This window comes from Pantherophis guttatus, chromosome 2 (genome assembly GCF_059756535.1).
Source record: "Pantherophis guttatus breed Tessera chromosome 2, ASM5975653v1, whole genome shotgun sequence".
Classification (NCBI taxonomy): Eukaryota; Metazoa; Chordata; class Lepidosauria; order Squamata; family Colubridae; genus Pantherophis; species Pantherophis guttatus.
The window spans coordinates 187,115,289-187,140,877 of record NC_142064.1 but is presented as its reverse complement, the minus strand read 5'-3'; the positions used below and the strand labels follow the sequence as shown (position 1 = coordinate 187,140,877).

Sequence of the window (25,589 nt, the reverse complement as noted above, 5' to 3'; positions counted from 1 at the left end):
TTTTTGGAATACAACTTTGTATCTTCTGTTTACTATGTCAGTTGTTTTGACAGAGGGACAGCTATTTTATTGAATAGCTGTGTTATACTATAATTGCATATATATAAGTACAAATTGTTGCTTATACCACAAACCACTTAGTTTTTTCAAACTGACACTTAAAAAATTGAAGTATACATGTTACATTAAAGAGTACTATGCTGCATCACATTTAAAATGATGAGTAGAAGTTCCAGAGATACTTAAATTATCTCAATTCCTAATTTTTTGTAATTATTAACTTTTCCCTTTGGCCTTGAATACTTAACTATGTTATCCCAAACTTTACAGCCTATTTTAAGTAGTTCTGATGTCTCGTGAATTAAGTTCTTAAACTGGAATGCTGAGTTGGTTTCCTAAGATAAAAATAAAATAAGGTAGAATAACATTGAATTATTCTGTTGCATAAGCAGTTGGCATTTCTAACTAACCTGTGGAGTCTCTGTTTGAATTTTTATACCCTATAAAACCGTAGGATTATGAATGTGTCCAAATTTCTAAGCAATTTGAAAGGCTATTTTAGTGTTCATAATTTAGTATTGTTTTTTACAGCTGAATGCAAAAGTTTGGATACCCATTTTTACATTTCAATGAATCCTTAAGAGAATGCAACCTGCATATGGTTAACAGTTAAGCATAGCACCTTGCTGTAAATCTCAGGGCATGTTTGCTATTTGTAAGCAGTTTTTATGGATAAAAAAAATATGTGGAAAGTAGAAAAGTCTAGACACACTTTTAGTCAATATTTTGTAATATTTATTTCAGCAGAAATATCAACTTCCAAATAAATATTTCCTCTGACCACCCAGTTTTTCTGTTGCTGCTTTTGGACTTTTTTCCCTGACTATTCATTGCAGAGATCTTCTAGGTTAGAAATCCTTGGGACTGTTAGCATGAATGGCATGCTGCAGCTTTTTCTCCACAGGTTTTCGATAATTTTCAACTCTGGGAACTTTACAGACTGTTTCAGATCCTTTATTTTTCTCTCTGTAAGAGCTTCATAATTGATTTGGAAGTATCTTTCAGATTGTTGTCCTGTTGAACTATCCAACTTCTTTTCAGCTTCATTTTCTTCACTGGCTGTGGGACATTAGCATGAAGATCAAGACAAATCTCTGCCAAAATTGCCTGGAACTGGACATATCTACAAAACACAATTCACAGATTGCTGCAAACTACCTGCTGAAAGTTTAGCTAACACTGGAGAAGTTGTCCACAGTACAACATTCATTATACAAGAATGTACTGCAAGGGATAGTTACCAAATAGAAACTTTTTCTCCAACTTCATCACAAAAGTCATCATCTAAGGTACGCAAAAAAAAAAAAAAAAACTTGAACCAAGTCTAAAACATTTTGGAACAAAGGGGTTTGGACTGATGAAATAAAAATTAACAACTTGGTCACAACCTTATACACAACATACATTTGGAGAAAAAGAGTAAAGCATTTGAAGAAAAGAATACCTTAGCTGCCATTGACACAAGATGGCTCTATTATGTTTTGGGATTATGTGACAGTCAGTGGCAAAGAAAATACTTATACAAGTAAAAGGAGGAATGAATTCAACTTAATATCAAAATATCATAGAAGCTGATGTCCCACAGTCAGTGAAGAAATTGAAGCCAAAACAGGGGTTGGCTATTTCAACAAGACAATGATTTGGAACATACAAAAATAATGCTCTAGAATAGCCTGAATAATCCACAGACTTAAATATTAAAAATCTGGGGAGATCTCAAACATGCAAGAAACCCTAAGTATATTGCCTATAAGAGTTCAATAGAGAAGAGTTGGTGAAAAAATATTTAAAAGCAATAATAGAGTCTTAGTTGAGTATAAGAAATATTTGGAAGTTGCTATTTCTGTCGAAGTATTTACAGAATACTAAATAAAAGGGTGTTCAAACTTCTCATCTATCATATATATTTTCTACTTAGGAATTCATTGAAAGATGCACTTCAGTTAAAATTGCCTAAAAATGTGGGTTCAATTGTGCACTTAATATACATTACCAAGCATCTGAAGTCTGTCCTATTTTTTATTATTCAACAATAAACATCTAGATGAAGATTTTCACACTCAGATTTATGGATCAATTGATTTTATTTGCTTAGTTGTCACTACAAAAGTTTCTTCTTTTAACGTTTAATCTTGTAGTAAATTAAATAAATCCCAGTTGGTTGAGTTCATGTAACATATCCAAAGAATTCTAGAGCCATAACAACATATAGCAAGAGGAAAATATCTACAAAGAGATATACATCATGAAAAATCTTGGCAAGCCATAGTGGTTCTTCACTGTCTTGCTTCATTCCCTCATGCAATAAACAAACATAGTTTATGATCCACAATATCTGAGTTCATATGTGAACCATAAACTAACCATATCACAGTTTAGTACAATGTATAAATATGGCCAATATATAATGCAATATGTGCATTACTTTCAAGACAAGGTATTTTTGATAATCAACTTGATGTACTATTAAGTTAATGTTGAGAAGAATTGAGTTTACATTATTTCATTAGTTTCAGCAGCACTAAAAGCATAAACAAAACACTGATCATTGTGTATGTAAACAAGGATCTAGCAACACACAGCGTACATATTTTAAATCTTCATTTCAAAACTAGCATACATGAATATACCAACAATCTTTGTATAAAAGATGTGTGTATTTCTTATCTTGTAAATTTACATTGTAAATTGTTTTAAGCCAAAATATTACTGTACTTAGGGATTTTCAAGTCTGCAATGAATCTATCTTCCAGAAAACTTGCAGATACCTAGAGCTGACCCTAAGATCTTTTGCATGCAACTTATAGACTACATTTGCTTCTGATACTTTGCTTATGACTAAACTTGCTTCTTACATGCCATTGAAGTGGTATTCAGCATTCTTTTGCAGCCAAATATGCAAAATAGAGCTTTTATGTCAAATATTTTATTCTAAGTGTATTTGTCTGCAAAAGATCTTGTCTTTTTCTCCTTATCGCTTTCTTTAGTTTTTCCCACTATAATTTATAACACTGTTGTAACTAATATATGATTAACACTTTCAATGTCAATTATAACTTACATGTTAGTATTTTAAAAATCAGCTCACTTAGTAACTTAAACATCACTGGATTGTTGGATATACTCCCAACCTATATTTGGGTTATAATAAAAATATATTCCCAAAATAGATTATTCTTGGGAGCATATTTTTATTATAACCTAAAGATTTCTATATTAATAAAGTTGTGTTCATGGTTTACTTTAAAAGAATTTCAGGACATGAAATACTTTCAATTGCCTGATGGAAACTAAGAGAAATATTCAATCTGGGCAAATGATTCAGGTCATTTTACTGTTTATAGGCAGTTTATATCTGTTTCCTCCTGAGTCCTGGATATAATATCTATAATAATATTGAAAGTTAATGGTGGTGCATGGCTTCAACACCATAATAGTTCAGTTAATGCCCAATTACTCTTGAAACCAACTTGTACTGCACTCGGGAAGGAAAGCTATTAGTTTGGATGGGATGACAACTTTGCACAGAACAATCTGACATGACAAGCAGAAAAACTATGTAAGGGAGAGGAAAGAAAATGACAGGAAGTCGCCAGATGACTGACTAAAGTGGGGAGGAGCAGAAACAGGAAAAGAAACTGAACAAAAACTTGAGGAAAGAAGAAAATGCACCTCTGAAAAAAAGGTAGAGAGTATCTGAGAGAAAACTAATGAGTCTAACCAAGGATCAGGCAGGCAAAAAAGTAAAAGCATTTTTCCCCAGCAAAATAGTGTCTTCTAAAACAGGAACCATGAGGAAATAACAGTAAAATAATATGCATAAAAATGCTAAGGCTGTAGAATAGAGGAAACTTCGTATGGAGCCTATAATATGAAAAAAGTACAGACTTGTTCATTTAACATTTTTAAAGGCGTTTTTATGGACATAAACATTCAGTCATCATGTTGTGGCTTTTGCTGTGATCTGGTAACACTACAGAATTCTATAGTGTGAAGAAGTGTGGTAAATAAGATGAATCTTACATTCTAGTCTGAATTAAATGCTAGTTTACTTTTTATACTAATATTTTATTCTTAATCACATTGAATTTATCATTAGTACAGGGAGCATTGCTTCCTATGTGAAATGTTTTGCTTAGCTCTTCTAAGTTTGTACGTTAAATTTTCTATTTGTATACCAGTCACCCATGTAGAAGTTGTATCAGACTTCTCTATATGAATAAAATACTGCATCTTCAGAGAAGTTTATTACAATATATCTTCTTGTGTTAGACTTCTGACACTAAAAGTTATATGCTAATAAAAGTATTTTTCCTCAGATGTGATGCTGATCCATCAGCCTTGGCTAACTATGTTGTTGCACTGGTCAAAAAAGACAAGCCAGAAAAAGAACTAAAGGCTTTCTGTGCTGATCAGCTAGATGTATTTCTGCAAAAAGGTACATTTATGTATATTTATTAATAATGTATTATAAATATAAATATTGCTTATTACTACATTGTTGCTTTTCTTTTAAAAATATAATTTTAAAGCATATAATTTACTCAAAGATCTTTATTTGTTGGGCAGATTAAAACATACAAAGGGCAAATATATAAATTCCTGCCCCAGAACATCCCATCCTCATGGGAAATCTATTTACAGATCGGGAAGCTACAGACTGATTCTATGAGTGAGACAAAGCTGTATATTCTCTCCTTATTTATTCAGATAAATAATGGATATACTTAAGGGAGTAGGATTGGAAGATTACTGTGCTTTGAAATTGGAGGAAAAAACATCAGTAACCTGCACTGTGCTGATGATGCTACTCATATCTAAAAATGCAAAGGATCTGCAAGCTCTAGTAATAAAATTTAAGGAGTACAGTGAAAAATGGGACTAAAATTAATTATAAAGAAGTCCAGATTAATGACGACAGATGCAACAACCAGCCTTAAAATTGATAATGAAGATATCAAGGTAGTAGATACATTCTGTTTTTTAGGATCGACCATCATATATAAAGAAGCAAATAAAGGAAAGTGTCATATTAACACTTTCAAACTTTGTTTTTGGGAAACAAACAAATGGAACATCGAACAAATTAACACAGAGTTCTCATTCAAGGCAGAAATGACCCATAACAAATTATCCTATTTAGGAATACATTAGGCAAAACATAGCTCTCTAGAGAAGTTCTAAATCTGAGAAAGATGAAAAGTAAGAGGAGAAGAGGACAACCAATAGCAAGATGGATGGATTCAGTCACAGTGCAATGGGCCTTTGGTTGGAAGACCTGAAGGACAAAATTAAAAACATCATGGAGAAAATCTGTGTGATTGCTAACAGTCAGCACCACCCAATGACAGATAATTAATATAAATGTCTGATTCACTACAAAATGTTGGTGCTAAACATAAGGAAATTTGCCCCAGGTGAACGGTAGCACATACTCAGGCTTTGCTTGTCTTAAAAGGCTAATCAGACTTATTGTTACTTAGAAGGGAGACTACTGGGAACCCAGTGCTGTAGACTAGACCAAAAAAATTAAAAAATAACTCAAAAGATGGCAATGGCAAAAACATTTAAATGTCATTTTGGCAGATTAAAACATTAAACAAAGTGCTGTAATTTCACTCGCAAAATATTGGCTATGTTCAGATGCAGCAATCCCTTTGCTTCTTATAAGAAAAGTTCCTCATCAGGCCAAGGCCTATCTTATTCCAGCATGCAGTAGGCCTAGTTGTCTAAGTTTGGAGAACCTGCCAGGACATAATATGTCAGTGTGCATCTACTTCCTATCTGCAGCTCTAACATGGATGAGCAAGGTAGAAAGAAGCAAGCCACTGCATCTCCACTTCCCAACTTTGGTCCAAACTGAAAACCTACCTTACCCATGCTATACAGGAAGGCCAGTGTGGTTGTTAAGACTTGTTATTTCCTCCAGAAAGGTAATCATCCAGCATAATTTGGGAATTTATAATGAAACTATATAATGTTACATATGCTTTTACTTAAAGTAAAATTGGTGGCATTTGATGCAGGCAAATATTTGTCAGCATCCTAAATGCCACAGCTCAAGTCAATAGGGAAAAACCTTAACATTTCACTATGGCAGCCATGATTTTTTTTTTCTCAATAGGCTATAAAATTAGTACCTTGAAGAAATTATACTGATTTTAAAACGAAATTTATACCATCGTTTTCAGCAGACAGAATGATCTCCCAGTGGATTCTTAATATAGTTTTAAGAATATGACCCTGAAATCTGAACAACAATTTTAAGCATAATCAAGGGCAGGGCAAGCATGCAGTATTTAATGTTTCAAATTCAAATGTCAGGTCTCAATCACATCACAATTTATGTTTAAAACACTCTGGTACAGTAGTGATGTTTCTGTTACTGGAAAACCAAGTTTTAGGTTATTTCATTTATTGGAATTGAATTGATCTGGAGTAAAAAAAAAAAAGGCAACTTTAATGCAAAACTAGAAAGGTTCATTAGAAACGTGATTAATTTTCTTGTTTGTCTCCCACAGAAACATCGGGTTTTGTTGACAAATTATTTGAAAGCCTATATACTAAGGATTACCTAGTTCCTAATGAACCAGTAAAACCAGATCTGAAGACTAATCAAGGAAAAGAAGAAATCAAAGAAGAAGCAATGGTAAGTTTTTTAATATAATTTCCTTGATACATAGAGGAATCCTGTGCAAATCCATTCAGAATTAACCCCAGTAATGTTCATTGAACATACCCTAAGGTGGTTGTGCATAAGCCAAAGCACATCACCGAGAAAGAAGACCTAGTGAAATGTAATGGGATTCAATCCCAGGTAAGTAAATATAACAGTATTGCCTTATTCTAGTTTTACTTGATAACTCTATTTCCCCGAAAATAAGATCTAACCAAAAAATAAGTCCTAATGCATCTTTTGGAACAAAAATTAATATAAGACCCGGTCTTATTTTCGGGGAAACACAACATATAGTTTTCCCTTTATTTTTAAAGGAAACCTGATTTACTATACATCAGGGGTCCCAAACCCTGGGCCACAACCCACCTTCAGGCCTTGAGCCGTTGGGAACTAGGCTATAGAAGTGGCGGGTATGGATGCATAATCCCTAGTATGCTACCATCTGCCTATGGCTTAATTGTAAGAATGTTAATTGGAAGACCTATGCTTCTATTCATACATACCAAGTTTTAAGTTATATAATTTACAATAAACAGGGATTTTGTTACTTCTAATGCTAATATTATTATTACTTATAAATATAATTCTAGGTGAATGAAACTAATATAATCCTGAAAAGAAATGCATGTGAAACAAGTTTCAGAAATTTCTGCTGGAAACTGTCTAATTGTATTCCGCACTGTATTGCCCTTTCTGATGTTAGAACATGGTTAGGTAGCCTTCTGCACAAATTATGTAAGGGAGACAGACAATAAATTTATGGAACACCAATCTGAATTGGAAAGACTTGTTGTTTTTTTTATAATATAGGTTGCTAGAATTGTGATACTTATTCTATACTTAGCTAGGCATGTACTATGTTTCCTAATAGCAGTAGCACTTAGATTTACATACCACTTCGTAGGCTAAGTCAACCGGTCAGGATTGAACTCCTAAGAAAGTTTGTGGCCATGTTATTATTTTTTGCTGAACTGTTTTCTAATTCCTTTGGGGAAAAATTCAGGAAGTCTCAGTAGTAAAAGGGAATGTCTATGTTTGAGGAATTCTATAAGGTGCCACTGTGATGATGTGTTGAGGCACTTAATATCTTATTTATAATGTTTTTGTTCTCTGAAGATATTCAACCATTTGCCTTCATTTTAATTTGGCTCTTTCATAAAAGGTTTCTTGCAAGGACTATCCTATGCATGAAACAGACTGGTCCATATTGGCTGGTCCATAATGGATCAAAATGTGTGCTTTGTCTGAGCATGGATGGAGCTTAAATAAGTATGTTCCAATGTGGGGGGCGGGGAAACAGTAGTACTGATGCTTCCAGCACTAGGAAAAAGGGGATAGAAAGACGGGGAAGGCATTGACTAGTCAAGGAAAACCATTTGAGAGCCGCGGGTCAGTTGAATAAGAGAACAGTTATGATGAAGGAAGAAGCTACGAAAGTCAAAGAAACATTGTGACTATATAGACCAGTTAGGTATGCCATGCTTGAAGTTAAATTTGACGATAGGGGATGTAAAGCAGGCAGGCTGGCACACAGCGTAGAGAAGGAAAGTGAAACATGAGATACAACCCATCTTCTCACATCTTTAGATTTTTCTTGGATAAAACTTAGAACATGGCAATGATATGACTGAATCAAGACCCTATCTAGGACAATCTACTCAACCTCTGAGCTACTGTGTGCTTGTTTTCATGCAACAAATACAACAGATTTTGCAGTTCATGCAGTTCCCTACGTTGTCTAAAGTCAAAGATAAAATCTGGATGGTTCCATTCAAGAATTGTAGCTAAAAGATAATTAGATCTTTGGGGAAAAAACACTCATTCATAAGGACAAAACCTAATGTGATATCAAGTAGTTTTCAGTGCTGCATTAAATGTACTTTTATATTTGTATTTTTCATACAGTATTTCATATTTTATTATAGATGCTAAATACTGTGTTAAAGAAGGTTATTCCCATTTCAGAGGTTCGTATGGAATAATGCAAAAATTTATTCTTATCCTGCTTGAATTGCTTCATAGCTTGTATTTTGTTTAATTACAAGGTCAGAGCTGCCATTTTAAATATTGTACTTTCATAGCACAATGGATAATTAATTTAGGAGTAAATGTAATTGGGGAAATAACATATGTTGTGTTAAGATTAATGTTTTATTAACTCAGACTGTGTTACATGTGAAATCTCTGCTATATTTAGATAAGGTCAAGTGAGAGATGATATCTTTGTATCACATAGTCCTCCTCATATACACGCAGTGATTTTTCTGTCTCCTCCTAAATTCTGCTCTTTGCTATCAAATTATTCATCAGGACAACTTCACTTGAATTTAAGAAAAATTCTGATCTCCTGGGGATAATTTAGAAACAAATTGTCATGGAGAATATCTATGTAGTTGCTAAAAGTTGTAAGCAATTTGATGGCACGTAATCAAATGTGTTGCTTTTTTCCACAAAAATACTTAGAAAATATTATACAGTAGCTAAAATCTTGTCTGCTACATATTTTGTGCAGACCATCTCAGAAAGTGCAGTTCTATTTATGAAGATTTACACTCCAAAATCAATTTCCATTGAAAATTTGAAGCACACTATTTATGACAAAGTCATAGAAGGGACCTGATAAATAAATAAATTACCAGTAACTGTTTTCACAGTGAGTAATTGCTAATTTAAAAACTCTATTGTAGGGGTTGAAATTTTCTAAAGTTCACTACACTATGAACAGAAGCAGTGGTACAAAAGCATATGGGAATATCTTAAGGTATTTACTTACTTCATACACTTTGGCTTGTGCCAAAAACATTTGAAAGGAACACAGTAGTGAAAGACTGAATGAAATACAAGTATCTGTTGAAGTTGTCACTTTGGATATCGACATTACCTAAATGAACATGATGACAAAGTGATGAAAAGCATTTGAAAGGGTGTTTTACATAGCTCTAAGCTTGTCTTTTGGTTCAAAAATAAAGCACAAAGATGCATGCAAAAGTTTAGTCAAATGGCATGCCTTAATAAATCCCTAAATGAACCAGTCTTGATACAATGTCTACATAGTGCAAAGTTAAACATGACATTCTGCAAATTTCAGTACATACTTAATAATAACCATAACAACAGAGTTGGAAGGGACCTTGGAGGCCTTCTAGTCCAACCCCCTGCTCAGGCAGGAAACCTTATTTCCGACAAATAGTTGTCCAATCTCTTCTTAAAAACTTCCAGTGTTGGAGCGCCTACAACTTCTGGAGGCAAGTTGTGCCACTGATTAATTGTTCTGTCAGGAAATTTCTACTTACTATCTGCTTGCAAATTTTAAGGCTCAAAATAAGAAAATAATGAATGTGACAGGGTGCAAAGGTTTCAAAATCCTTTTAATCAATGTTTTGCACCAGTTCTTTTGGCAGAAATAGCAGCTTCCAAATACTTCCTTTAGCCAGCTAGACGTCCGTCCCCCCCCGTTCTTCTCTTCCCCCCCTCCCCCCCCCCCCCCCGGTAGTCTGGCTTCCTGCTACTCTTTACAGAGTTGTTATAGCTTAGAAATACTATTGGGTCTCCTAGCATGCACAGCATCTTTGAGATCTCTTCACAGATTTCACTTTTTAAAGTCTGGGCAAGACTTTCTAAAATCTTTTTTCTTTCCTGTAAGTATTTCAGACTGATTTGGAAATTAATTTCAGATCATTGTTTTTATTTAGTTTTTATAAATTTCATTATAAATTTTAATACAGAATAAAAAACTAACAAGAACTTAATTCTTAGAATAAGAAAAGAGGAAAAATGAAAGAAAAGAGCAAAAACAAAGGTGCAAGAAAATAAAGAATTGTAAAAAAATGTGCTTCCAAATTTTCTTTTAAAGCAGATGATCTCCAGCCTTTATTTCAGCTACATTTTTTCATTGACTGTGGGATATTCTGTGATACATTGATATTTGGTTGAATCTCTTCCTCCTTCCATTCGTGCAATATTTCCTATGCCACTGACTGCCGCACAAGCTGAAAGTGTAATAAATAGATCCACCACTGTGCTTAATGGTTGACAAGGTGTTTTTGTTTATTTATTCTTTTATACATTTGAATCAGTTTTGAGTATGCAGAGACAAGCCCGTGCTGGTTTTTGGCAACATTTTTCAAATATGATTTGAATCAATGGTCTTCTGCCGTTGATTGAAAAAAGTGGCTAGGTGCCTAAGGTAGAACTAGGATTCACGGTTTCCTGGTACCTAGCCCAGTGCCTTGAGCCATTGCATCAAACACTTTTCTTTTTCTTTTGCATTTCTGTCACAAAAGTGCTTTTTCAAAAGGCAATTGGACTTTTTTGTCCAGTTGCCTCTTGAAAGAGCGCCTTTGGGACAACCATGACCTGGATGACTGACAATTTCCATAGACATTTTGCATTTCTACTTTACTTAGTTTTAAATTTTCTTCAAATGCTTCATTCTTCCAACCCCCATCCCAATTGTAGATTACCAAACTGTTCAGTTTTTATTTCAACAAGCAGTTTGCAGTGTTTTGGGGTTCTGATTTTCAGATTGTACCAATTTGATAGCAGGTCCAGGAGAGATTTTTCTTGATCTTCCAGATCTCACATAACTTTCATTTTTTAACGAAGTCTCATTACAGGTAGTCCTTGACTTACATCAGTTCATTTAGTGATCGTTCAAAGTTACAACGGCACTTAGGGCTATTTTTCACACTTACAATCTTTGTAGTATCCCCATTATCATGTGATCAAAATTCAGATGCTTGGCAACTGGTTCATACTTATGACTGTTGCTGTGTCCCAAGGTCATGTGATCACCTTTTGACAAGCAAAATCAATGGGGAAGCCAGACTCACTTAACAGCTGTGTTACTGACTTACCAACTGCAGTAATTCACTTAACGACTGTGGCAAGAAAGATCATAAAATGGGACAAAACTCACTTAACCAAAGTTTGAGGCTTAATTGTAGTCATAAATCAAGGACCACCTGTATTAAAATCAACAGCTCTTCTACTTCATAAGAGTGAACTGTATTTTAATTTGCTTGGAAGAACCCATAGTTGTTGAAAGTAGGCAAGAAAACCATCACAGCCCAAAAGGCTAGAAGGGTCAAAATATTTGTTAACCAGGCTACCATAGATACTTTTTTTAATGCTGCTAAGTGGATCTGATCTGTTTATCAGAATAAAATAGTGTTGTCTTAATTACCAGATTCAAAATAAGTAAAAAATGAAAATACAAACTTTAAAATGTCCATCCATTTTGATTTGTAAATTTATATTTCAAGATTTTCAAGGCTGATGCACTTGTTCCATAGACTAGCTTATTCCCATAAAAACAATAGGTATAATGCAGGGGTGAAATGCTCCCGGTTCGGACCGGATCGCCCGATCCAGTAGCGATGGAGGCGGATGGTTCGGAGAACCGGTAGCAAAAATCCCTGCCCCCCCCCATGCCCAGCTGAGCCACACAATCATCAGAGGCTTTTTTTTTTACTTTTAAAAGCATTTTTTCTACAACCTCTTAGGCGGAAAAAATGCTTTTAAAAGTTAAAAAAAAAAGCCTCTGATGATTGCGCGGCTCAGCTGGGATCGTCAAAGGCTTTTAAAAGAAAAAAACACTTTTTTCTTTTAAATGCCTCTGACGAACCAAGCTGAGTTTTTTTTAAAAGCCTTTGCTGATCAGGCAACTCAGCTGGGATCGTCAGAGCCTTTTGAAAGCATTTTTTTATAATCTCTTTGCCGAAGAGGTTGTAGAAAAAATGGTTTTAAAAGTTTTTTTAAAATTGGCCACGCCTACCCAGTCACATTACCTTCCCAAGCCACGCCCACAGAACCGATAGTAACAAATTTTAGATTTCACCACTGGTATAATGTAACATTTTTTGAAATTCCTGATCAAAAATTCAGCAAATTAGGGCTTGCCATTATTTTCATAGAGAACTCTAGTGTCATGAATCCTTAGTTCCCACTCTTTGCCCTTGTAGTTTTCAAACTTGAAGCAGTAACCCAAGAAAGAAATAAAAAATGGCTTTTTTCTGCCGGGAAAGCATTGTGAGTCAGGATTTCATTGGACCTGTTCCAGGTAGTTGCATCCTTGCTTATTCCGTATTTCAGGCAAGACAGATTCCAGACACTTTTGCAGGATGAATAAGGCAAGGATGGGACACATTTCTCTTCCTCTGAGCTTGCTTGCTCATTCTAGTAATTCCAGCCCCAGTCCTGTCCTGAAGCTTTCTTTCATTTCTGCTGCCACTATACCTGAATTCAACCACAGCACCACTGAACAAAAAGTACCCATGCCCGTCCCCTTCCCAAGTGTCCTAGCATACTCTCCTCTTTGCTGCTGCTGTCATCACACCTGGATTTCAGGTACATGGGATACCTACTACTTCTTCCCCCCCTCTCCTCCCCAATCTTCCTTTTCTCCCCTCCATGCCACTGGTTTGATTTTTGCCATTGTTTCCTATTTCACAAACTTTGTGTGCAGAACATGGGGGGGAGGGTTTGTCTGTACCCACACTAAAATTGCATGTTCCAGATTTGGGTCTAAACAGACCACATGCTGTTTTGTGCATAGAATGGTTCACACACAGAATATGTTATATATCCTTTAGTAACCCATTCTGATTTAATACAAGGAATACTGCAAAAAAAAAAGTGCTATACATTTATGTATGTTTATAATGATTTCAATGAATGAAATCCATATATAAATCACTTTTTTTAATGCTAGCATCTAGCATTGTTTTTTGTCAATCTGTGTTATCATTGCTTTGTGTCTCCCATATCATTGGGTTTTATTTAATAATAATGTTCGTATTTGTTGTTAGACATTTCAGGAATCTTTTGAAGAAGACCGAGAGAACAAAAAGAAGAAATACACTAGCCCGCAGAAAAATCGTTCAGATTCTAACGAGCAAAGGTTTGTGTTTATTCATAAGTGGTGTCGGGTTTCCTGTCTAAGCAGGGGGTTGGGTTGGACTAGAAGACTTCCAAGGTCCCTTCCAACTTTGTTAAATTATTATTATAATTGTAAGTATATATCTTCTTCTTTATGCTCAGATGGTCTTGCTGTACACTCTGATTAAGATAAATGTAATTCATTAGCTGTATTTGATCTGCTCTGATTCAAATGGTTGTTGTGTAACAAGAATATGTTTTCATCTGTGCTGATACATCTGATTGAGTACTACAATTTTATCAGCACAAGAAACTTTCAGAGAGCATTTGTGTTTAGAACAGTCCATCTACCAGGCATACTGACCCATGGTCCTCCCCAGCCTCCTCACTGTCCGACTCTGCTGCCAGCTCCGCAGGCTGCTGGCGCACCACAACACTTTCTAGTCATTCTAACTAATAGTGAAAATTGATTATATTTGCTATCTCTATTTTATTCATGATATTTCTCGAAGCTTAAGAGTTCCACACATTATTTTTTGTGTAAAAAAAATTATTGCTGTATCTTCTTATTACATTTTAATGCTATGAACATTTTAGGTTGTTTGAAAATCCTCTTCTTCATTTTTTTGCTTTTGAATTTTAAATAGAACCAGAGAAAGAAAAAGAGATGATGGCAAATGGAGAGACTACGATAGATACTATGATAGGAATGACTTATACAGAGACAAATATGACTGGCGAAGGGGAAGAAGTAAGAGTCGTAGTAAAAGCAGAGGGTTAAGCCGAAGTCGGAGCCGCAGTAGAGGCAAAAGCAAAGACCAAGATGCAAACAAAGACAGGGATCCTGGCAGAAATATTGGTGAGTTGCTATTACATCCAAGTAAGACGTCATGTGAAAATAGATTGAAAAACATGCTTTTAATGAATATGTGTGTGTATATATATCACCTAATTCTGATAAATAATTAGAATTGATTTAAAAAATAGCTGGTGTCAGGCCCAGACAATAGATCAACACAGTAAGAGTTTAAGGTGTGACTGCTTTATTGCAATTCTATCTATACTGCAGGAATCTCCCCAGACTGCTTTCCTTCCCTTGGGAACAGATAAGGTTCCGTGGAGCCTGTGGGAGGAGTCAGTCCTCGACCTCATTAAGTGTTGTACCTTATGATTCTTGATGAACGTATCTTTTCTTTTATGTTACACTGAGAGTATATGCACCAAGACAAATTCCTTGTGTGTCCAATCACACTTGGCCAATAAAAAATTCTATTCTATTCTATTCTATTCTATTCTATTCTATTCTATTCTATTCTATTCTATTCTATTCTTTTCTTGCAACTGCAGTTATTCAAGGCTAATTCCCAGCTTGAGTTGTCCTCCTTCCTGGCTGGGCATTTTCCAACAGCAGACTATGTACTGCTCTGTAGAGTGCCTTAATGCAGGGAATTATTAATTTGTTCTAAGGTACATTCTAATAGATGGTGCCTTCTGTTATTCTTTGCCTACTGCTAGATGTTACTGTTCTGAATTACGCCTCTGCTGAAAGAAGTGGATGCATGTTACTTATTTCTATAAAATAAGTAACTTATTACTCTTATAAATTGCATTTATGTTATATGATAAAATAGTATTTTAGAAAAAAATATCTAATAATTGAAATCATTTTTGTAAGATCATAGTTTTCTTTTCTGAAAGAAATGTCAATGAACTCTATGCAGTGATCCTAACTATATCCTTTTTTTACTGTCAGAAATGTAATTTTAGCAGTATTTGAAGATTTTACTTGAACAATAATAAATTATTATACTGTAATGTTAATTTTTATGCAGAGTCATGATGTCTCAAAAGAACTGTGGAAGAAAGTGTAAATTTACCTAAATTTATTTCAAATTTTCAAACAGATCACAGAGACCGAGCCAAATTCAAGTGTGAAAGAAGTGACATGGACAGTTCATACAACCCTGTGTCTTTGTCTTCCATAAACTCAGCTGAACAGTATTCTACTGGAGCCCAATGTATTCCTACTGCTGTCACTGTGATTGCGCCAGCTCACCATCCTGAAAACACAACAGAAAGCTGGTCAAATTACTACGGCAATCATTCCGCACCTAATTCATTTGGCAGGAATGTTCCACCAAAAAGGCGGTGTCGAGATTATGATGGTAACTGAGGCTTCTGCTTGTTCTATCAGTTTTTTATGGCATTTTCAAAACATGATATCAATGAAACTATTATCATATAGATCAGGGGTCCCCAACCCCTGGGCCATGGCCAATTCGGAACTGGGCTCCATGAGCGGTGAGCCAGTGTGCATGTACATGTGTGCAACTCGATTTGTGTAAGCAGCAGGCCAGTGCACGTGCACAGCTCAACTTGTGCAAGTTGAATTGCGCACACATGCATGTGTCCGCTGGCCCTCCACTCACATGGCCTGGTTCCTCTACCCACCACCAAGCCACAAAGGTTAAGAACCACTGATATAGATCATATGTACATCTCTGATTAATTTCATTCTACTTCGGTGATAGTTTGTGTACTTAATTGAGTAAGAAATCCGCCTACCAGGTATTCATCTAGCTAGGATCCAGTTGTGGCCCACCAGCGACCTATGGTAGCCGATTCCGACAGCGAGGACGCTGGTGTGCTACTGCGCCAGCAGCCTGTGCAGCTGGCGCTCGAGTCAGACAATGAGGCTGGAGAAGATGTGGTGCCAGAGGCGGGGATTCAGCCAGGGCCTTCAGAACCTCCAGAAGCGCCCATAAGTGAAGAGGAGGAGCCTCTTCTTGATGCACGAGCGCGCAGAGCTGTTAAAAGGCAGGAGTGGCTCCTCGAGAGGAGGACTCCTTGAGAGTAAGGCTTGGAGCTAGTTGGCCATTCCCCTAGCCTATTTAAGGAAGGACAACGACTGATGCAATTTTCAGGAAACAACTTCATTCATATTCCTTCGTGTCTTGATTCCAGAAACGTTTGATTTGGCTCTTGTTTATCTCTTGTCAGTTTTCCTGCAAATTGCTTCTGGGCATTCTGCCAACCACAGTAAGATTACGGTTACCTGAAATACTGTGCCTCAGAATTGAGTTATTATTCTTTGAATTCTTGTCGGCTGTTAATGAAGTTAAATTAACAGCCTTTGTTCAGAAAAGACTGATATAAACTGTACTTGTGTTCGAACAACTACTAAGAAAGCTCATTAGTAGTCCTTAATTAGTAAACTAAGGTTTGTACGGACTTTGTGTGTGCTGCGTTCTTTGGGATCCGTAGCTGGGGCAGAACAGATCCTTAGTCTGGTCAGCTTCAGCACATTAGTTTACTGGTTTTTTATCTCCTGCTTGAGGATTAAAAAACAGCTTCTAAGGCACAGCTGAGAGGAAGCAGCAATGAGAAAAGCAGGCAAAGCACGGGGAGATCGCTTCAATCACCGCCTAGTTAGGGCTGGAAAAAAGTTTCTAAAGAACAGCTAAGAGTCAGCAAAGAATGGAGATTGCGTCACTCGCTAGCGCCTTGTTAAAGCACAGCGGCAAAGCTGAGAAGATCCTTGTTAGGGCTGAAAAAAAACTTCGAAAAAGCTACATTTGGAGTATAAGATGCACCCAAATTTTCAGTCTCTTGGGGGGGGGAGGTGCATCTTATACTCCGAAAAATACGGTATGCTCTATGTTTTGATATTCACGTCAAATAACGTGATTAATTAAATTAATGTCTTAATTTAAATATTATGGAGAAAGACATAGAGTAGGCTAAAACTCTTTTTTTCAGAAGATTATCGTTTGATGTTGTCTCCCTTCTTCTTTATTCTAGAAGAATGGTTCCTTTATAGAGAAAAATATTCAAAAAGATTGCAGTTTTAGCAAGGTGATTTAAGACCGATGCTTATTTTCATGTGAAATGGACCATGCAATGTCATTGCCCATTGCATTACATAACAAATGCTTTTATTAGTATAAAAAGTCTTTAACAAAACCTCTCTTTTTTTGTATAATGAATTAGTTATCCGTAATGATTCTATCTGGCTTTTTTCCCACCCTTTCTTAATAGAACGAGGATTTTGCGTACTTGGTGATCTTTGTCAGTTCGATCATGGAAATGACCCACTAGTTGTAGATGAAGTATCTCTGCCAAGCATGATTCCTTTCCCACCTCCGCCTCCGGGACTTCCTCCACCTGGAATGCTAATGCCCCCAACCCAAGGTCCAACCCACAACATGAGAATGCCAGGCCCACATTTACATCCTCGACCGCCACCACTTGTTAGAATCCCCATACCAAGTAAGATTATTTTGTTGTTGTTGTTGCAAAACAGTTTGATTATTTCTTATAGTAACAATACTGAATGGGAAGAATTCCATGGTTAAGCAAAGTGGTTTTTAAGTGAGTCGTGGCCAATTTTATAACCTTTTTTTTGCCACAGTTGTAAAGTGAGTCATGCAGTTAATTGTATTATTAATAAAAATCACATGGTTGTTAAAACAAATCTGGCTTCCCCTATTGGCTTTGCTTGTCAGAAGCTAGGTGGGAAGGTTGCAAATGACAATCACATGAGCATGGGATGCTGTAACACTTGTAAATATATGTCAATTACCAAGCACCTGAATGTTGATCGCGTGAATATGACAATGCTGCAATTGTTATGATTACTGGTTGTAAAAAACTTTTCACTGCCCTTGTAACTTCAAATGGTCACAAAACAAATCATCATAAATTGAGGACTACCTGTACATTAAAACCCTCAAAAGACTGACTGACACTCTTTCTCTCCCTCTCTCGTTTGTATGTGTGTGTGTGTGTGTGTATGTGTGTATATATATATATATATATATTCATATTTGTTGGCTACTCATGAGCACGTATATACAGGTTGTCCTCGATTTACGACCACAATTGAGTCCCAAATTTATGTTGCTAAGCAAAACTTTAGTTAAAATGGTTTGCCCCATTTTATGATTTTTCTTGCCACTGTTGTTAAGTCAGTCATTGCATTTGTTAAGTTAGTAACATGATTGTTAAATGAATCCAGATTCCTCATTGGCTTTGCTTGTCAGAAGGTTGCAAAAGCTGATCACGTGACCTCAGGACACTCCCAACTGTCATAAATACGAACCATTTGCCAAACATCTGAATTTTGATCAGGTGACCATGGGGATGCTGCCACAGTCATAAATGTGAAAACCGGTCATAAGTCATTTTTTTTCAGTGCTGTTGTAACTTTGAACGCTCACTAAATGAACTGCTGTAAGTCGAGGACTCCCTGTACTGATTTTCTTTGAGTTGTGTTAGGTAGCTAGTTTGGTCCAACATTTGATTCGTTTTACGGAAAAAATGAGTTAATTCCTATACTCCTACTACAAATGCCTTACTATATTCATGAAGGGACATAATGTATAAAAATTGTTCAAGAGGCCTGACTACCATTTCTGTTTTATTCCAGGACCTCCTTCATCTCAATCCAGTTTAATTAATAGCCGTGACCCGCCAGGAACAACTACAGTGCCCAGCCTTGCACCAATGGGGGCAAGGCTACCTCCACCACTACCCCAAAGCCTACTGTATTCAGTATCAGAACGTAAGCAAATATTATTTTCTGCATCTCACAGTATATATCCATGTTTATTAGCTGCAAATGGGAAATTGTCTCCCATTTCTCTAATGAGGGTCATGTTTTGCATGACAAAATATAATTTACGTCTGATGAAATGAACTGTAATCCTTAACAAGGCATGGGTTACTTGAAGGACTGCCTGTCTCTTCATCTGCCTAATTGATTCAGTCCTCCAAGATTGATCTATACCAGTTCCTTCGCTCAAAGAATGTCATGTCTTAAGACCCTGGAAGCAAGAAAAATTGGAAGGTGCAGGAAAGTGGGGGGGGGGGGGGAGCAACTTTTTCTTCAAGCATCTCAATGTTTTCTACCAATGTCAGGAACACCCATTTCCATCTATTCTAGATCAGCGGCTCCCAACCTTTTAAGCACGAGGGACCGGTTCCATGGAGAGAGTTCTGTGGATTGGAGAGGGCATGGTTGTGTGTGCTGCCTGCATCCCACAGATGCAGGCTTCACTTGTGTGCGCGGACCAGTTGTTGGCGTGTCGCGGACTGGTGCTGGTCCATGGACCAGGGGTTGGGGATCCCTGTTCTAAATGGATGCCCTCTTGTAGGCATCTTACAGAGATCTCAATCTGTGATGTTGATGCAAAAAAATTAAGGGAATAAGTTGCATTACAACTCAAAACGTATCTTGCCAGGCTTTTGAGCTTTAAACATTTTGCTGAAGTAGTTTTTAACTGATGAATGGGTTTGTTTTTATTGATGTGCTTTCATATTTTTAATAGAAAAAAAGTGTCATCTTATAATTGATTGATAATTGATCTGAGAATGACATTATATGGAAGGCGGGATGTAATTTTATAAATTAAAATTCTTTGTTTTTAAATAAGGAAATTTCCTCTTCCCCCCATCTTCCTCCCTCTCCCTCCCTCCCTCCCCCCTCTCTCTCCCTCCTTCTCTCCCTCTCCCTCCCTCTCTCTCTCTTTCACTCTCCCCCTCCTCTCTCTCTCTCTCTCTCTCTCTCTCTCTCTCTCTCTTAATAGATACATATGAACCAGATGGCTATAATCCAGAAGCTCCTAGTATTACTAGTACTGGTAGATCTCAATATCGACAGTTCTTTTCAAGGACTCCAATGCAGCGTCCAAATCTTATTGGCCTAACATCTGGTGAAATGGACACAAATCCAAGAGGTGTGATCTCTTATATGAAAACATTGAGGGTTTGGAATATCATGACAGATTGTAGAGAGGCTGAGAAAGTAACAGGAGGAGAATTGCTCACAAATGACTAATACATAGGAGAAGATTTCATTAGTAATTCAGTTTATAAATGGTAGCTCAGTCCAGACTCTGAAATGTCTGGGAAGGAGGGATTAAAATATTCAGTCTGTGTAAACTAAATAAATGAGGACTAGAGATTCTGATCAGTTCCCAAGTTTCTTTTTATTTTATTTTATCCCTAATTCTTGCACTGAAACATTTTATTGAAATTTGTGGTTCTTGTTTCCTGCATTATGCCAAACATTTTCTCTAAGAAAACATAAACTTGTAGTTATTTCAGAAATCATTTGGTACCAATGAATGGAATGAATAAGTGGTATGCAGTACAGTGTTTTTTCTCTTTAAACTTGTCTGTAATGCTGCTTGTGCATTCTACAAGAATATCACATATATTTGTCCAAGTCATATATTTACCGTATTTTTCGGAGTATAAGACGCAGCGGAGTATAAGACGCATCTTAGTTTTTGGGGAGGAAAATTTGGGGGGGGGAATCTGCCTACCAGGTATTCATCTAGCTAGCGTCCTTAGTCTGGTCAGCTTCAGCACATTAGTTTGCTGGTTTTTTATCCCCTGCTTGGGGATAAAAAACAGCTTCTAAGGCACAGCTAAGAGGAAGCAGCAATGAGAAAAGCAGGCAAAGCACGGGGTAGATCACTTCTCTCAGCTAGCACCTTGTTAGGGCTGAAAAAAAGCTTCAAAAAAGCTTCATTCGAAGTATAAGATGCACCCAAATTTTCAGTCTCTTGGGGGGGGGAAAGATGCGTTTTATACTCTGAAAAACACGGTATATGGATTTATTCAATTTGTAGCTCCTAAACATATAAACTAGAATGTGCTTGTTCGCTCTCTCTAAAATTTGGTGGAGCAATTCCAACAAAAACAACGATGTGAAATAAATTATTGACAAGCACCCAAAGACAAATGAAGGAAGAATAGGGACTGACTGACTCGCTGATATTTAGAGGCCACCTGATTCCCAGACTCTGAGCAGCTCATATCTCTAAAAGTAGAAAACGATAAAATGAAAGAAAAACAACGTGTCATAGAAAAAGACATACAAGCTACATCTCTTGTGGTCATAAATGTTTATGTAGACTTTTTGCCAAATGCATAAGCTGATCAGGAAACAGATTGCTGGTAAGATCAGTAAAATAAACTCAAAAAGAAAAAAAAAGAAATTGATCAATTTGTCAAACTTTGTTTTAGTAATTAAATGAACAAGCAATATTTATTTTCAGAGGCATTCTGTGCAAATTTTACTATTGCTACTTATATGTAGTGCCTCTTATAATTGGAATTGTGAGCAATTTTCCATTGTTGAATTTTCACTTAAATTATTTTTCAGAAAGGGAGAATGGTGTCTCCAGCAAAAAGATTTCCAATTTTGCCCATTGTTTTATTTTCTGTTGTGGAGGATCTGAACAATATAGAAGTTTCGATACTATATTAGCATTATTTCTGTTATTCCTACAAGAGAAATGTATGGTAGCAATGATGTGCTTCAAGTATATTGATCTTTTCTTCTAGCTGCTAATATTATCATACAAACCGAACCTCCAATTGGAATTGCAAGTAACAGCAGTAATGTATCCAGAGTGGTCCTTGAGCCAGACAACAGGAAGAGAATTTTGAACACTATAGAAGGACCATCTCCAAAGAAACCATGGATTGGAAAGTAAGGACATGGGTTGCTAATTAATTACATCATTGAATCAAAATCAGAAATATTACATGAAAGAACTATGGGACCTGAAAATCAGGAATTGTTATGAACATTTTAGTTTAATTAAATTAAATTAATGTTTAAACCGGGGTATATTGGTTCTGTTCTCAGTCATCCAGGTCATGGTTGTCCCAAAGGTGCCTTTTCAGGAGGCAACTGGACTTTCTGGTTTTTCTTTGAAGACATTTCACTTCTCATCCAAGAAGCTTCTTCAGCTCTAACTGGATGGTGGGGAATGGAAGGATTTATATTCCTTGCAGACAGCTGTCATTTGCATTCTTTTAGAGAGTAGTTGAGCCCACTTGGAGATTTGTCTGTGTCCTCAGGGTCACCTGAGAAGTGTGAATGGGTGTGGAGCCTTCTTGGCTGCAGGATGTTTTCTACCCTGTGAAGACAGGAGCAGGCTGTTGAGGACGAGTCTGTGTTGTCTGCACCTCAAACTGAAGTGCAAATGGTTCCTGTAGTCTGCACTTTTTCTGGAAATCATTCATACTCCCATACTCCACCAATCCCCACCATCCAGTCAGACCTTAAAAAGTTTCTTGGATGAGAAGCAAAACAATTTCCACCACCACCACCCTGTGAGGGCTCTTGGGGGCAGCCAGTCAGCTTTCATGCTTAAGGCATGACTAGAATTCAGTCTCTTGATTTCCAAACCAGCACTTTCACCATTACACTACACTGGCTCTTATTTTAAGTTTTAAATATAGCATAACAAACTGCTATGTGATGGGCAGCTCTATAAATCATTTAAATAAATAAAAACATTTTAAAATAATGCGGTTTTTCAGTAAGAGTGCCAAGTAGAGGTGAAAAGCCTGGTGGAATATGGTAAATTCCCTGCCTGCAGTTTAATCCCGAACCTATTAGAATTGTTCCATGAATACTCTTGACATTATTTTAATTCTTATATTAAAAGGCTTTAAAAATAAAAGATTGCTGTTTTGCATAAATTAATTTTTTAAAAGAACATGTGAAGCCTCATTTCCTTTCTTTTTCTTCAGACAAACTAATAACCAAAATAAGCCAGGGTTCCTGAAGAAGAGCCAGTATACGAATACTAAATTGGAAGTTCGTAAAATACCACCAGAACTGAACAATATTACTCAGTTGAATGAACATTTCAGCAAATTTGGAACAATTTCCAACATTCAGGTAAAATTAAACACTTCCTTATGTACATTTGTATAAAACAAGAGCTGATGGGTTTAAAATAGCATGGACATTAGTCTGGGGAAAGTATTTGGAGAAATTTTGCAGCAATACAAGCTATTGGCTAAGGAAAGAAGGTGCCTTAGGAAGTGGCATTCATCCATTTCTCAAACAGCAGGGGACAGACTTTGATCAGTGACACTGTAGTTATATTTCTCATTCTGTTTTATATAGTGAAATGGGCAATCTTGTGTTAAGAATGGTTGAGTACATTTTTTCTGTAACATGTTCGATGGTGGCACAATTAAATTTATTTCCAAGTTAGATATGAAAAATTACTTCTTCAATGTTTAGGGAAAAAATACTAAAGCAGTGATGGTGTTCTGTTGTAAAAATGTCAGTTCTTCACTCAACATTGCTTGAGTGCTTGTTTTTAGCACTTTCTTAATGTGCCACCTTATGGCATTATATACAAATGGCATCAATTTAGAATTCCTGTACTTCAGTGTTGATGAAAATGCGGGCAGCAAATGCTTAAATACTATTGCAAAGAATTTCATAAAAGTATCTTACCAGAAATAATAGCTCCGAAATAAATTACAACTAGTAATTATGGCTTAGACGTTTTGTTGCTATGTGATTAGACTTTGCAGATAAAAATGTTGGATTTTTGTTCCTTAGGTTGCCTTTAAGAATGATCCTGAAGCTGCTCTAATTCAGTATTTAACGAACGATGAAGCCAGAAAAGCTATTTCTAGCACAGAGGCAGTGTTGAACAATCGGTTTATACGAGTATTGTGGCACCGGGAAAGCAACGAGCAGCAGCCCTTGCAACAGCAGCAACTGTCACAGCCGCAGCCACCACAGCTGCAGCAGCAACAGCAGCTGCTGCCAACACAATCTCTTCATCAATTGCATGTGCAGCCACAGGTTTTGGCACAGCCTCCACCTGTAACAATACACAGCAGTATGCCAAAGGTGTAGTATTCTACTGTAACTTCCGTTCTTTGATCTTCCCAAATTCTGATCTTTGGGATCTATGGTGATGGTTCAAAAAGATGAATGCATAGTAACATTTTTCTGTTTAATGTGCATTCATGCAGGTGGTTAAACCATTAACTCCAGGTGCCTATGTCTTTAACAAGGTTCCAGTTAAACATCGACTTGGAACAACCAGTGGAAATCATCCAGATTCTCATCATGTATTACTTAACCAGTCCAATGCTACTACAGAGGATGTTCAGGTAAGAGAAGTGGATATGGAAGACCTTCTGATCTCAGGACAAAATACTACAAACGTAATCATGCAATATATTAATTACAAGCAATGATATTTTTAAAAAGACTGAGTAATTCTATTGGTTGAAAAACTGACTTAATGAAAAGAGATTTAAGAAGTCTTTTAATTGAAGATTTTATTTTTATTTTTAATGTTTATTTCCTAATATATTGCTTCTACCTGTACAATTTTAATGGAAAATGAAATATAGGTGTTTTAAGATTTTGTGCTTTTAAAATAATGAATATATTTATATGTTTTCCAAACTATGTGAAAGTTTTTTGTATTGCTTTGTTTGCTTTTCCATACTTTCTGTGTTGTGGTGGTTATCACATTTTCTGTTTCCAGAGGTTTTTGATTACTATATGTTGAGTCTTGGTTTCAAGAGTTTTGTTCCAAGCTTGAAACACAACACTGTTTTGAACAGTATTGTTTCTAGTGTTCCAAACGTGCTAAATCCTATAGTTTCATGTTTTTTTTGGTTACTGGTTTGTTTTTAGTTAAAATTAACTTGTATATTGATATTGTACAGTTGCAAGAAAAAGTATGTGAACCCCTTGGGATTACGTAGAGTTTTGCATGAATTGGTCATAAAATGTGCTCTGAACTTCATCTAAGTCACAACAATAGAAAAACACAGTCTGCTTAAAATAATACTACACAAACATTAGATGTTGCCATGGTTTAATTGAACATAACATGTAAACATTCACAGTGCAGGGAGGAAAAAGTATGTGAGCCCCTCGCCTAATGACTTCTCCAAGAGCTAACTGGAGCCAGGAGTGAGCCAACTTTGACTCCAGTCATTGTGATGATATTGGATGTGTTGCTGACAGCTGTCCTGCCCTTTAAAAACACACACCTGTTTTGGGTTTACTGGTGTCAAGAAGCACTGTCTGATGTGAACCATGCCTTGTAGAAAAGAGCTCTCAGAAGACCTACGATCAAGAATTGTTGACTTGCATAAGCTGGAAAGGGTTACAAAAGTA

At 36.3% G+C, this 25,589-nt stretch overlaps 1 protein-coding gene across 3 annotated transcripts in view; it reads left to right on the top strand.

Annotated features, from left to right (window-relative positions):
* The window catches only part of RBM27 (RNA binding motif protein 27), a 39,592-nt gene that overhangs the window by 1,237 nt on the left and 12,766 nt on the right, over positions 1-25,589 (top strand). Inside the window, exons 2-15 of one of the 3 annotated variants that reach the window (XM_087887425.1) lie at positions 1,102-1,349; positions 4,380-4,498; positions 6,582-6,709; positions 8,665-8,706; positions 13,549-13,640; positions 14,266-14,477; positions 15,523-15,783; positions 17,657-17,887; positions 19,047-19,181; positions 20,206-20,355; positions 21,974-22,121; positions 23,174-23,324; positions 24,003-24,299; positions 24,425-24,565. In XM_087887425.1, coding sequence (XP_087743551.1) covers positions 6,707-6,709; positions 8,665-8,706; positions 13,549-13,640; positions 14,266-14,477; positions 15,523-15,783; positions 17,657-17,887; positions 19,047-19,181; positions 20,206-20,355; positions 21,974-22,121; positions 23,174-23,324; positions 24,003-24,299; positions 24,425-24,565 — 1,863 coding nt within the window. In that variant the 5' untranslated portion in view covers positions 1,102-1,349; positions 4,380-4,498; positions 6,582-6,706. The remainder of the gene's footprint in view (positions 1-1,101; positions 1,350-4,379; positions 4,499-6,581; positions 6,710-8,664; positions 8,707-13,548; positions 13,641-14,265; positions 14,478-15,522; positions 15,784-17,656; positions 17,888-19,046; positions 19,182-20,205; positions 20,356-21,973; positions 22,122-23,173; positions 23,325-24,002; positions 24,300-24,424; positions 24,566-25,589) is intronic. The other 2 variants (XM_034405100.3, XM_034405104.3) reach the window with 2 other exon arrangements.